Source organism: Myotis nattereri (genome assembly GCF_964212035.1).
Source record: "Myotis nattereri genome assembly, chromosome: 2".
Lineage (NCBI taxonomy): Eukaryota > Metazoa > Chordata > Mammalia > Chiroptera > Vespertilionidae > Myotis > Myotis nattereri.
Window position 1 is genome coordinate 26,485,518 of NC_138076.1, and position 14,580 is coordinate 26,500,097.

General features: G+C 47.2%; 1 protein-coding gene across 2 annotated transcripts in view; it reads left to right on the forward strand.

Annotated features, from left to right (window-relative positions):
* The window catches only part of IKBKB (inhibitor of nuclear factor kappa B kinase subunit beta), a 52,391-nt gene that overhangs the window by 3,031 nt on the left and 34,780 nt on the right, over positions 1-14,580 (forward strand). For both annotated transcript variants that reach the window (XM_081082996.1, XM_081082997.1), the window contains exons 3-5: positions 9,605-9,699; positions 10,645-10,762; positions 14,019-14,088. In XM_081082996.1, the coding sequence (XP_080939122.1) occupies positions 9,605-9,699; positions 10,645-10,762; positions 14,019-14,088 (283 nt within the window). The remainder of the gene's footprint in view (positions 1-9,604; positions 9,700-10,644; positions 10,763-14,018; positions 14,089-14,580) is intronic.

Here is a 14,580-nt window from a genome sequence, read left to right on the forward strand (position 1 = left end):
GTATTACTCTCATAGAATAACTATTTTCAAGTTCCTTTCCTTATTAACTTGTTTTTTCTTTTAAAAAGCCAACAACCAAACTCCTCCTCATCCTGCTGTTTGCGGCCCCTCTGCAGTCTGGCCTCCCTGTCTTTCTATCATTACCGCCCTTTATTGGTTCCCAACAGGTTTGTTGGCTGAGCCCTCTCTGGGACAAGTCTCCCCCTCCCGGACAGCTTTATATAAATTCTACCCATTCCTCCAGGTTCAGCCCTAGACCATCTCCTCCATAAACCTGTCATAGACTCCTTCATTCTGTGGGAATTTTGAATTCCTTCAGCTCTACTCATTTGGCATGCCTCATATAATGCCTTTTTGTCTGTGTGTAGGAGTGTGTCTTGTGAAGGCTCTAAGTTCCTGGTCAGCCAGGGCTCTTTGTGGCTTTGGGTTTCTTTCACTTCCCCATTCCAACTATCTTTATGTTATATACTAGAGGCCCAGTGCATGAAATTCTTGCATGGCTAGGGTCCCTAGGCCTGGCCAGTGATCAGGGCTGATCTGTGGGGTGACTGGTGGGGCGATCCCGGGGGCCCCTGTGGGTGCCACCTTGGCTGGCCTGGGGGTAGCTCCTGCGTTGAGCGTCTTCCCCCTTGTGGTCAGTGCATGTCATAGCGACCGGTCGTTCCACCAGTTGTTCCACCATTCAGTCGATTTGCATGTTAGGCTTTTATTATATAGGATGTATCAGGTACACAAAATCATTCATTCAGTCTGTCCACAAATATTGTCTATTGTGGATATAGTGGTGACTAAAACCCGTTTGGTTTTTGATAAAGACCTTTTTGGAAAAGAGAACGAACCATTAATCAATAATTATAAGTGTAAGCTCCCAACTATGATAAGTATCTCATGGGAGAGGGCCAAGTGCAGTGAGTCCTTATACTAGGCATCGGGGAAGGCTTTCCCAAGGAAGTGGCACCCAGCAGAGACTGAGGGGTTGATGAAGTTATTTGGGTAGAGAATGTGGGAGGAGAGTTCCAGGCAGAGGGAGCAGTCTGTTCACAGCCCCTGTGGAGGGGTGGGTCATGGCAGGTAGGTGGGACTTAAAGGCCAGTGTGACTGGAAAGAAGGATGACAGGGAAACAGGTGCCAAGGAGGCTGAAGGATAGAAGGTGAGAGTCAGACACTGCTGAGGAGGTTTTGCTGTGATTCAGAAAGCAACAGGAAGCTGTTGAAGGTGATCCACTCTAACTGCAGGGACAGATTGGAAGGGGCCCGCGCAGTGGTCTGCTGGGAAATCAGCTGTCAAAAAAAAAAGGCCCTGATTTCCGCAGAGTAACTAGCCCCATCATGGCTTATTTCAAGCCACGGACAGTTTGACAACCAGTTCTCACTGAATTCCTAAATATTTAGCAATCAGCTCTGAGGAACTGGTACCAGGACCCCACTGGCACTACCCTGTCATGTGGGCATACCAGTTACGAGGCTTTTTGAGTAGTCCAGGTGAGAGATTGGACAGGGCTGATGGTGGCGGAGATGGAGAGAAGGGGGCAGATTTAAGAGCTATTTTAGGAGTAGAATTGATAAGACTTAGTGGTGGAATAGAAAGTGGAGGGAGGAGTTGAGTGTTCACAGATTCTTAGTGATTGCTTGCTGACGAGCCTGGTTCAGTCCAGGAAGTTCTGCACCATCCTCCTGGGTTCTTCTTCAGTTGGAAGAATCTGTAGAGCTGCTTTAGGTCTTAGTGGGGGTTCTTGAATCAGTGTTCAGGATCAGAACATGAGCGTTGTGTTGTCTGCTGGATACCCCTCTGTTCAGGACCTTTTGAAGAATGCAGCTGGGCTAGGATAGGGTCGATTTGCTTAACTCTTGTCAAGTGTAATGACTATACTTAACATAATCATGCACGTTTTCCTAATACTCTGTGTGCTTTATCTTGTCTACAAAAGAGAGACTTTTTTTTTTTAATCACAAGAGACATTGCATAAAAGAACTTAAGCATTGGTATCCTCAGTCAGATAAGTGATGCCTAATAGTAGACCCATCATTTATTGAGAACCGACTACGTGCCAGCACTGGGCAAGGTATTTTATTTTATTTTAGTTTTTTAAAAAATATATTTTTATTAATTCCAGTGGGAAACAGAGAGGGAGAAAGAGATAGAAACATCAATGATGAGCGAGAATTATTGATTGGCTGCCTCCTACATGCCCCCTACTGGGGACTGAGCCCACAACCTTAGCATGTGCCCTGACCAGGAATCAAACTGTGACCTCCTATTTCATAGGTTGACGCTCAACCACTGAGCTACATTGGCAGGCCTGGCTAGGTATTTTACATGCGTTATCTCCAGTCTGCACAATAAACCTAGAAGGAAGTACTGTTGTCTTTAATTCCATTTTATAGCTGAGAAAACAGAACTATAGCTGAGAGGCTAAGCCACTTACCCTAAGAGGCTAAGCTTGTAAGTGAAGGATTTGGAATCTGAACCTACCACTGTGACTGCTCTATAGTGGGGGAATCCAAGGTGGGGAAACCCCTAGGACATTATCAGTTCTCCACAATCAGTCTAAACTATTTCAAAGCAGTAAGGGAAAAAGGGAGGACAAAATAGATGTCTTCCTTGTTTAACAGAGAACTCTAAAAAGATTGTTCCCCGGTGAGGAAGGGCAGTGTAACAATGACCTCAGTCCTGTGTCCTTGAGTTTTTTTATTCTCTTACTAAGCATGGTCCTTGACAATCCTTGCTGTGTTGGTACTTACTCCCTTATATCTTCAGCCCAAGGGTCAGTACAGCCTAGATAGGCTGATAATTTCAAAAAGATCTTTGTTAAAAACAAAAGAAGAGGAAAAGGAGATGATCTGAGTGGCCTTAGACTGCAGCACCTGTTGGGAAAAAGGGGGGGAAAATACATGATTCATAGTCACACAGCATTGGGTTCAAATCCTGACAGCTTCATGACTTAGGACCACAACTTCCTCCATGGATTTTTTTTTTTTTAGTACATTTTGTTTTTCCCATCACCATTTGTCTCCTCAGTGCCCTCTTTCCCCTTGGATTTTGAGGATGCTAAGATATTGATCCCCTTGGCTCTGGGCCAGACATGGGCAGCTCTCTGGAAGCTCCTGGAAAAGTCCTAGGATACCACACAAATATATTCTCTGTGCTTTGATGTGAAAGGGTCTGGAAGCATTGTCTTGGGTCCCAAATGATGCTTGTGTGAGGATAAAATGAGGCCATATATGCCTTGCCTGTTACAAAGATATAAAAGGTAAGGTATTATTAAACATCCCTTCTTTGAATTAGTACTGACTTTTACTTGTCCCCTCACTGGATAAGACTAAGCTCATTTCAGCTTATCTGTATGTTTGAAGTCTTAAAGACTTTTGTCAGTTCATTTAGAATTTATTGAGCACTGACCTCAGCTCCATCACGAATCCATCAAGGGGAGAAAGGCCATGACCTTGTTCTTAATGTGCTTATGCTCTAATTGAGGAGGGAAAACGAATAGTTAGGAATTTATCCAGTGTATTGAAATATAAGCACCCGGTTGTGTGGAAATGATAATGGCTACTATTTATCAAGAGTGTTGTGTGCCAGCTGGTCTAGGTGCTCTATCCATATTGTTTTCTTGAATGCTCAGAGGAGAGCGAAGGCTTCTTGAGCAAATGGAACTTGAGCAGGATCTTGAAAGGAAGTAGACTGTAGATAGTCTGATGGGAGAAGACAGGGCACTTCCGATGGGTAGAGCAACATGCGCAAAGGGCTAGAGAAAGGAAATGATACCACCGTCATTTACTCAAGGCTCACTGTGTATCAGACCCTCCATCTCATTGTAACTGCCAGCACCGGAAGGGGGAGAGTCATCTCCATCTTGTGGATTAGGACCCAGAAGCTTGAGTAATAGGCTCAATGCCACACATTTACCAGGCGAAGGATGCGGGCGCTCCACCCTGACCTACTTCGTCCCTGAGCCCCGTGGTGAGTGTGGAGGCTACTGTGTCCATTGGGTGTTTACACTGAATAGAGCGGGTTGAAGTCGGAGCTCTCTCAGCACCGACTGTTCAACACTGTTGAGTCAGGGGTAAAGCTGCAGTCAGACCCTGGATCTTTGGACTGTCAGGCCTGAGTTCTGTCACTAGGGTCTCTCAGGGCCCAGCTTTGCTCCTCCTTTCTGAAACATTCCTTTTAGAGGGCAGGGCCTGAGAAGGAATGAGGAGGTTATTACCACTTGCCCCCTGTGCTATAATGGCCTGTTGGATGGTGGCCATGGTAACAAGAGACTGGGCTTTCTGTGCTAAGGGTTGAATGTACGTTTTGGCTTCCTGTGAGTTTTCTCTGGTCATTAAAAGAAGGCTAACTTTGGGAAACTGCGCCAGCTCCTATATAAACTAGTCTTCCAGATTACTGCTGTGGCAACTTTTTTTTTTATTTAATTTAATTTAAAAAAATATATATTTCTTTATTGATTTCAGAGAGGAAGGGAGAGGGAGAGACAGAAACATCAATGATGAGAGAGAATCATTGATCAACTGCCTCCTGCATGCCCCCTAGTGGGAATCGAGCTTGCAACCGAGGCATGTGCCCTTGGCCGGAATCAAACCCATGATCCGTCAGTCCACAGGCTGACGCTCTATCCACTGAGCCAAACCGGCTAGGGCTGCTGTGGCAACTTTTGATAGCTCTCAGAAGTCTGAGGATGTGTCTCCCCAACCCACCGCCTCCTGCCTTCTACACTTTATAATACACTCACATTTATACACACTTTTTATGTTTTCACGTACAAAAAGCAAAGAATCAAAGAGACTCTTAGTGACTGTTGGAATGAACTTTATCCAACATAGATAACACTGTTGGCCCCTGTCTCCGTTTCTCAAAATACAAACCAATTTTAAATTTTGTCCCCAATGAGGAGTCCACTTACTGGAAGTTGGATAGTGAGATGGTTCCGGGCCCAGTCTAGGGTTCCACAGAACAGAGCTGAGACTAGGGGGTTGCAGGCCAAATACAGAAACCATGCGCTGCTGTTGGAGTTTCACTGCTGGTGAAGAACAGACGGCCCAGGCCTTCAAAACCAGTAGTCACAGTCTGTTTCTGTACTGTTTCATCGAACTCTGCTTTCTAGACCAGGTATATTTTAAGCAGCAGAAAGTCAGTGTTTGGGTTTGTAGTTCAAGTGAAACATTACTCACAGAAAAACCGGAATGTTTTAGAATATTTCCAGAGGGCCACTGTGTAAAAATAGTTGGTGTGTCTGTAGCTGTATGGGACATCCCCAGGCCTAGGAAGTTAGGATTTCCCCTGTAACCTTAGGACTATGCTGACTTGTCCACAAACAGAAAGTCAGTTTTGGTCTCTACGCCCCGTTTTTCCAGTGTTCATCTTACTAAATTTACTCTTTAGTTTGAGTTTGAATATTGAGGCCAATGTAAAATCTTCCATCTTTGGTATTAATCTTTAAGTATCAAAATCTATTTCTGGAGTCTGGGTTGGGCCAGGTGACAGGTGTGTTAGGTTCAGTGTTTGTGTTGAGCAGAAGACTACAATTCTCTACAGTTATCCAATGTATAGATAGAGTACCTAAAATATTATCTAAGTCACTTAATACATCTATCTTTTGGGATTGATTAATCATCATTTTTATGAAGGAAGCATACTGTTTGTGTTAGGTAGAATAATGGCCTATACCAAAGATATCTATGTCCTAATATTCTGAACCTGCGAGTATATGAGGTCACATGGCAAAGGGGAATTAAGGTTGTCGATGCAATTAAAGTTGCCAGGCAGTTGGCTTTAAATGGGAAGGTTATCCTGGATTGGATGAGGGGGGCAGGAGAGCCAGTGTCTGAGTGATGCAATGTGACAGAGACTCAACCGGTCATGGTTGGCTTTGAGGATGGAGGGAGATGCCCTGAGCCACGGAACACAGGCACCTTCCGTCTAGAAGCTCTAAAAGGCAAGGAAACATATTCGTCCCTAGAACCTCCAGAAAGGGGCATGGCCCTGCTGACATTTTTATTTTGGTCCAGTGAGGCCTGTGCTAGACTTCTGACCTCCAGAACTTTAAGGGAACAAATTTGTGTTGTTTTAAGCCACTAAGTTTGTGGCAGCTATAGAAAACTAACACACTCTTCTGTGAACTGAAGTTAAAATAGATGCACCTTTTATATTTTTAATATATTCTTACTGATTTCAAAGAGAAAGGGAGAGGGAGAAGGAGAGAGAGAGAGAGAGAAAAGAAAGAGAGAGAGATATCAACCAAAGGACTTGCATGCATGCATATAAGCATAACCAATGGACACAGACAACAAGAGGTGAGGGTGAGGGCAGGATTGGGGGGGTGGGGGCAATGGGGGGATATGGACACATATGTAATACCTTAATCAATAAAGAAAAAAAGAAAGAGAGAAACATCAATGATGAGAGAGAATCATTGTTCAGCTGCCTCCGGCACGTCCCCTACTGGAGGTTGAGCAACCTGGGCATGTGCCCTGACTGGGAATTGAACCATGACCTCCTGGTTCATAGGTCGATGCTCAACCACTGAGCAACACTGGCCTGGAAAATAGGTGCACATTTAAAATATCTTGGTTTAAACTCTCAGAGTCATTCTGAGGTAACAAGCCATGTCTTGTTACCTGCTAAACTGTTGCTTATAAATCTGTCCATCAAGACGTCACATACTGTGTGGACACTCAGCAGTGTCACCTCATTTTACATCTTGGCCCACCAGTCTTCTCTCACTTGTAAAACTCTGCATTTCACAGTCTGAGTTTCTGTGGCGATCCCATCTGACTGGAAACAAGCATCTGTAACGGCATGTGAGAGCTGTTACTGATGAAGTTACCAGAGAACTGGGCAAAAGTGTGAGTCTGAATGCTGATGGGAAAGGAAACTTGAAACCAAATTCAAATAAGTTTGAGAACAGACTGAGGAATTCAGAAGTTCATGATGTAGAGGGCATACCATTTTGTGGGATGTAATTAAGTCTGTACATTGATTGAAAATGGTATTCTCTTGATACATTTCCTAGGTGGACTTCTACTCAAGTTCACTTGCACAACTGTACTAACTGGTTCAATAGAAACAAAATTTGCAATTTTTCAACATCTTCAGAGAGAGAGCGCCTTAGGATCTAGGCAAAGATCAGGGATCTAATACCAAAGTATGTGAATGATACGGCAGACCTGGTTATCAATGCCTAGTACTACGGGCTGCACCAAGGACTGTTGTCACCAAAGTACGCATGTGGCTACAGCATGGGGGAGCCTTAGAACCATGCTAAGTGAAAGATGTTATCACAAAAGACCACATACTATATGATTCCATTTATATGAAATGTCCAGAACAGGCAAATCTGTAGAGCCAGAAAGTAGATTGATAGTTGCTTAGGGCTGGAGGAGTTGGGGGTAAAAGGGAAGTGACTGCTGATGGATATGGAGTTTCTTTGGGGGATGATGAACATGTTCTAAATTTGATTGTGGCTTTGTTGTACTACTCTTGAATATACCCCAAACCATTAAATTGTATATTTTAAGTGGAGGAGTTGTATGGTATGTGAATTATATCTCAATAGAACTGCTAAAAAAAGAGTAGGTGTGTGAGGTAACTGCATGATGGAGAGCTTAACCCCAGCAATACTGGGATTTGATAAAAGCAACTTCTGAGAGTATCTTAGAGGTGTTGTAAGTATCTGTTTTCTGGCATTGGAGCTGTAAGGGTCAGAGAAGCTGCCACCTTATTTCTGAAGCTTATAGTTTTTGTTAGTTTTAGGGTTTGGTTTATTGAGCAGTGATTCAGTGGTCTTACTAGACAACTTCTGCTTGTGTTTGGAGACTTCCATTTTTCCTTTTCTCCCTATCCTTGCAGGGATCATGGCTAGTTTGGTAAATGTGTGTCTGTGATGCAGTTCTGCTGCCACAGGACAGCCACATGCAAACTGGGAGGTCTTGCCACGATCCTTGACATGTGTTTTTTTAAGTCCCATTCAGTACCATATAATTGCTGCACTTATAAGGCTAATAATTATAAGGCTTATGATTGTTTTCAGTATGCATTTTCATAAAATGAGAAAATGGTCTGGCAGCACCTCGAGGAGGGCAGCAGTAGGATTTTGAGGTGGCTTTGAAGTATTTTCTTATTGAGGGGTTACTGTCCTGTCCTGTACTCTGTGGCTCTTCCCAGGTGCATACTGAGTATAGGGCTATTGGGGAGATTCTTGCTGCGTGTGCACAGAACATAGTATTGGTATAGCTTGCTCGTTGATGGCAGGACCATCTCCCAGGCTGGTGTCACCAAAGCCATAGCCAGGGGCAGCTGCTTTCCCTCAGCAATCCTGGAGGCCCGCATGGAGGTGGCAGCAGCGTAGTGGTGACCCCCGTCTGGTGTCTGGAACAGCCAAGGCCAGAGCCACTGTCCCTGCTACTGCCAACGCTGCAGCCTCAGGGCCTTCCACTTTTAGTCTGTCCCCATGAGCTTTTTGGTGCTGCCTAGAGCACTAAGCCAAAGGGAGGGGTGGATCCTCAGGACCCAGGCAATCAGTTAATTATTCACAAAAATTTTATTACTTCTCTTCCATTCACAAAACCTCAATTGTGCTAGTTAGTAGAGGTTAAAGTGCATGAGGATAGACAAATTTAACTAAGAGAAGAGGAAATAACCCCATGGCCCAATGGGAAATAAGTCCTTGGTAGGTATGTGCAATGGAGGAGTTACCTGTTTAGAGGAGGGTAAGAGCCCCTTGCAGTAGGAAGACTGTAGTGCCTGTGCACCTATCAGAGCACAGACTAGAAAAGCACAGGAGTGGGACAAGTGGAGTAACCAAGCTGCAGTGTCAGATGCCTGGGGTGGAGTCATGGGAGAATGGCAGGGAAGGCAGGTTGGAGCCAAGCTTCAGAGGACTTTAAATGCCAGGGGTACCTGCGTGACATGGGTGTGCCCCCAGGAGTGTTATTGGACACCTGCGAGGGGCTCGCTTCATGACAGTCCTGAAGTTGGGTATCTATATTCCCATTTTAGAGATGAAAAAACTGAGTCAGACCAAATTGTCTGCTCAAGGTCACAGAGTTAGTAAATGGCTGGGTTGGAATTTGAATCAGTCTCTCTTCCACCTACTATACTAGGCTTCCATTCTCTCTGGAGAGAAACATGAAAAAGGAGAGACACATGAGACATGAAGAGAATGTGGCATGGACCGTTTGGTTGAGCCATATGAAGTATCAGTTGTGCAGGTCAGAATGGTCAAGATCGCAATGTCATAGGGTTCAACCTGGTGTGACAGCAGTCGGGTTCGGAGGAATGAGAAATCTCTCGGGCCGGAATGGTCAGCAGAAGTTTCAGGGAGAAGGTAGGAATGGAGCAAGGCCTCGATGTAGACTATGGATGGATAGAAATGAGGAGAGAGAAGGGCGGGGCGAGAGACGGGGAGGGTGGAGAGCAGCCTGATGGGCTGGCAGGTGACTTGGGGATATTTACCAGTGGATACATATGTGGGCCCCAGGAGCCGGGAGAGGATCAAGATCCATGCTTTGGGCTCTAGGGAGACAATTCCCCATTTGACCCATGAGTTTCTCTGTGGTTGGTCATTGGTTGTGCTGACCCTTCCTGTGTGTGCTCTCCCTGCAGGAAACGGGTGAGCAGATCGCTATCAAGCAGTGCCGGCAGGAGCTCAGCCCCCGGAATCGAGAACGGTGGTGCCTGGAGATCCAGATCATGAGAAGGTGAGGTCGGAGCACCAGTACACCGAGCCACTTCGACAGAGCTGCCCCTGGGGAAGATTGGGGGCGGGGAACGGGGGTGTCAAGGGTGCTGCAGGAGCTGAGGGACCATGGGACATTGAGATGAAATCTGGAGGGTGCCAGCTGAACTTTGGGGTCTGGAGCAACAGCCCCACCTGCTGCATATCTCAGTCCCTCAGTCAGAATACCAGCCGGACACTCCAGGTAAACGACTTACAGAGCAGTGGTGGTTAGCGTCCAACACTGGGCCTTGTCAGGGGCTTCTGCTCAGTTTCATTTGTTATATTAAGGACTTTAAAATAGTTATCCCTTTGTCAGTGAATTTCCCTTTGTCAGCAAAAATCCTTTTCCCCCCATATTTCCAATTCCAAGGTGGCATGTGACTCCACTGCTGTGAACCTATTACTGATATTTATTCTTCCAGTGTGGAGACACGGCCTGTCGGTCCCTAGATGGATGCCATCCTCCCAGCAGCCTCATTAAACAGGTGCCCCCTCCATGATCCTCTTAAAAAGGGGAGGCGTCACCTTGTCCACATGCACATACACGCACCCGGGCACACACACACCATCGCCACTCGAGTGGCATGAGATTGGAAATCCCCTCTACTTTCTCTGCTTTTAGAAGCAGTTTCGAAGTACAATGAGGACTTGATAAGGGGCACTCAGAAGAAAGTTAAGGTGTACTGATGCAGTCGCAGAGCTCTTGAGTTCATGGTGCTGAGAGTAGACCTGGGTGGATGCTAACTGACTGGGCACTGGGGTGAGTTGCCGGTTCCTGACCTCTTTCTTCCTACTTACTCCCGAGGGCACTTGGCTATTCTAGGCCTTTGTTAGAAGGCGAGCTTCGATGAGGCATGGGCAGAGTGGGGAATGGGTGTGAGCCAACGCTTGGGTTCTTCCCTCACTGGTTTCTCCTCCTTCTTAGGCTCAACCACCCCAATGTGGTGGCTGCCCGGGATGTCCCCGAGGGGATGCAGAATTTGGCTCCCAATGACTTGCCCCTGCTGGCCATGGAGTACTGCCAAGGAGGGGATCTCCGAAAGGTGAGGCTTCCTGGGTGGCGGGCACAGCCTGTCTGGGCGGGAGCAGTGGGGAGACCTTTCACCTCTTTCATCATCAGGAAGCCCAGGGAGTCCCGGTGACTTCAGCGAGATTGCTTTTCCTTCTCAAATCCCCCATCCATGCCCCGTGTGGGGTGTGAATCAGAGGCTCTTACGAGAAAGTCAGGGAAGGGCTCACTGTACGTTCTGCACAGCGATTACTAAAATGACAAGGAAGCAATCACCAGGTCTTCAGGACGGGGAAAGACTGGACACCTTCCAAAGCAAACTTTCCCTCCCTCGGCACGTCAGCCTCGCATGTCAGCATCACTGCTGTCCTTATTAGGAGGGATTGCTCCCACAGACGTGGCAGCAGTGCCCTCAGGGTCCCAGAGCGGAGCAGGAAGGGCACTGGCTCAGTAGTCAGGAAACCCAACTTGGGTTCCAGAGCCACCACTGACTCACCTTCTGGGCTCTGCTTTCTTCCTTCTCACATTAGCTTCTCTTTACTAGAACATGCACTTCAGGGTAGGTGATGGCAGCTCTCCCTCATCTCAGGGACAGTGGTGTGTGTCCACCTCCCCCATGTTCTCTAAAACAGCATCACACAACTTGCTTTTACACATTGCCTTGCTTCTTAATTAACAACCCTGTGACATTGGTTAAACCGTTACGATTCCCGTGGAAAGGGTGGCTATCACAGCCCAGAGAGGTTAGGTGGTTATAACCCTCACAGCTGCAGTGGCAGAGCTTGGCCTCAGCCTGCTCGAACCCACATGCAGGCCACCTCTCCACCCGTGAAGCTGAATTTTTCCGTATAGCAAGAGGAGAACTGAAAGCTCTGAACAAAACACTTGCTTTGTATTGAAACGTCCCTGTTAGTGCACGTCCCCTCAGCTCTTCACTCTCGAGCAGGGGTGGAGAACGTCCGGCCCAAGGGCCGTATAAGGCCCATGAAATCATTTGGTCTGGTCTTGCCAAGGCATTAAGAGTGAGTTAATTAAATGTTTGACCAAATATAGCAGGCTAATTAAAACAAAATTTTTTGTTAATCCTCACCTGAGGATATTTTTCCATTGATTTTTTAAAATTTTTTTTAGAGAGAGTGGAAGTGAGGGGGAAAGACAGAGAGAAATGTCAGTGTGAGGGAGACACATCAATTGGTTGCTTCCCGCACGCAGGGATTGAGCCTGCAACCAAGGTACATGCCACCCTTTCGGTCGCAGGCTGATGCTGTAGCCACTGAACCAACGTGCCATCCTTCAGTCCACTGGCCGAAGCTCTACTCATGAGCCAAACTGGCTAATTTTTAAGTGGATCATTTTGTATGGCCCTCGAATGATGTTATAAATATCCAAATGGCGCTTGGCAGAAAAAAGGTTCCGCACCCCTGCTCTGGAAGGAGGCTCCCCAGGGGGATGCCCAGGCAATTCTTCTGTCTTCACATGGCAGTTTCCTGGACCCAGCATCATGTGCTGTACTCATTACTCTTTGGGCCCCTTCCGCCTCCTTTTTTACAAGGAAACTTTCCGTGAAGGTTGATCCGCCCCAGTAGCTTTCTCCACCCCAGGAGGTGGGCGCATCCTGGGAGTGTCACAGCAGGATGTGAGCACAGTCGCTGGCAAGACCGCAGGCAGGGCACTGATAACGGATGAGAAATGGGGAACGTGACAAAGCTTTGATTTTTCCTCTTTATTTTCCTAACCTTTGACAATCATCTGATTACTAACTGCAGTTATTTTAGGAGATACAGCCATGTTGTAGTTGAGCAGATGGTTCTTTGAGGGCAATGTAGGAGGTAGGTGGGATGTGACCAGATTGTGGAGGGCTGGGCACAGGACTTCAGACTTGCTCTTGTAGGCGGCAAAGAGCCGGTCAGCCAGGGGAGAAGGCACACACTTCCCCTTGATTGGCCTGGCGTGGGTGCAGGGTGCTCTGGGCAAGCAGGGAGTGATTGCAGCCAAAGGGGCCTCTGTCCATGTTGTTCCCCACAGGGTGGGCGTGGGAGAACTTGGAGGACGGTGCTGCTGCCCGGAGTGATGGGGTTCTCTCTGTTCTCCAGATGAGGTGGCCTGTCTTTCCCTCCTCTAAAAAGTTCAAAATCTACACCCTGGTCATAGCAAGACAAGCACGGCCAGCGCACGAGCAAGTGTAAAAGCCAGAACAGATTGAAAGAGTGAAGTCCGTATGTCCTGCTCAGGAAACAGGCTCTTGAACGTTCATGGTTATAAGTGTTAGTCAGTGACTGTAAACATCAATTGGGAAGTTTTGTCTCCATTGTCTTCATTTGAGGCCAATTTCCAGTAGTATATTGGACCCCTCAACAAGCTGAGAGGGCCAGGAGGGCAAAGGGGTTAAGTGTTTGGGCTCGAGACTCAGATACACATGGCTTCCTATTCCAGCTCTGCTCTGGAATGGCTGTGTGAGCAGACAGATCGCTGACCCCCTCCAGTCTCAGGTTCCTCACCTATGAAATGGAAATTCCACCAGTACTTATCTCAGTGGCAGTGGGGAGGATGCAATGAGGCATGGCAGGTAAAGCTTTACCTGGCTTATCTGTGCAGAGGTTAGCCCAGTGCCAGGCACGTAGTAAGTGCTCATTAAATATTCCCTCCTGTCATCATCACCCCACTGGCAAGGCAATGTTGGGAAGTGACCAGAGGGTGGTTTTTAGCGAGAGCCTTCCACCCTGCCTTTTGTGGGACGGTCAGGCGCAGTGGGCCAATTGTGGTTGAGCTTAGACCAGGCGTGGGCAAACTACGGCCCGCGGGCCGGATCCGGCCCGTTTGAAATGAATAAAACTAAAAAAAAAAAAGACCGTACCCTTTTATGTAATGATGTTTACTTTGAATTTATATTAGTTCACACAAACACTCCATCCATGCTTTTGTTCCGGCCCTCCGGTCCAGTTTAAGAACCCATTGTGGCCCTCGAGTCAAAAAGTTTGCCCAGCCCTGGCTTAGACTCTGGCCTGTCTCCCTCAAAACTGCAGCGCAGGTGAGACTGAAAATCCCTCATCTTAGAATGACTCAGAGGCGCCTCAGCTACGCGTAACTGAGTGCTTCTGGGAGTTCTCAGACTTCCTCCTTCTCCGCCTCGGGCCAGTTCCTGCCAGTCCTGCTGCCCCGGCTGCCCATCAGCCCAGGTTCCCAAAGCCCAGGGCCAGGGTCTGCACTCACATGACTGGTAAAAGCCCCTTGGGGGCTTATTGGTGGTTGATGACCAGTCAGCCTGACACTTCTTTTCATGTTCTTGACAGTACCTGAACCAGTTTGAGAACTGCTGTGGCCTACGGGAAGGAGCCATCCTCACCTTGCTGAGTGACATTGGTAAATCCCAGACCTGGAAAGCAGGTCAAGCCCTCCAGGGAGAGTGTGTGGTGCCCCTGTGAGTCCTTGTGGAGCACAGCGGAGATATTTTGATCTTTACAGAGGGTTGAGGTGTGACAGACAGACAGCGTGGGGAGGTCAACAAGGGGCTAGTCAGGCAGGCGCTGAACTCAAATAGATTTCCCTTCCTTCCGGACTAAGTCATGAAGTGCATTATGATGCATATAGAGTAACAGATTTCCTTTCCCATTACAAATCTCCCCTCCCTACTTTCCTGGAATGGCCAGCGATGGAGCAGGTTGTCACTTGAATGAATCTCATCCCTTCGCAATGACTTTTTCCACTTCCACATTGGCAGCTCTTTTGCCAACCCCAGGCTTAGGAAAAACCGCCCTTGTTTAATCCTTTGGTACTGGTGGTGTCCTCAGATGAGGGTGTCGGTGGCACTCTCTGAGAAGACAAGCGTGGCTTCAGGGAGAAGAGTGACCACAG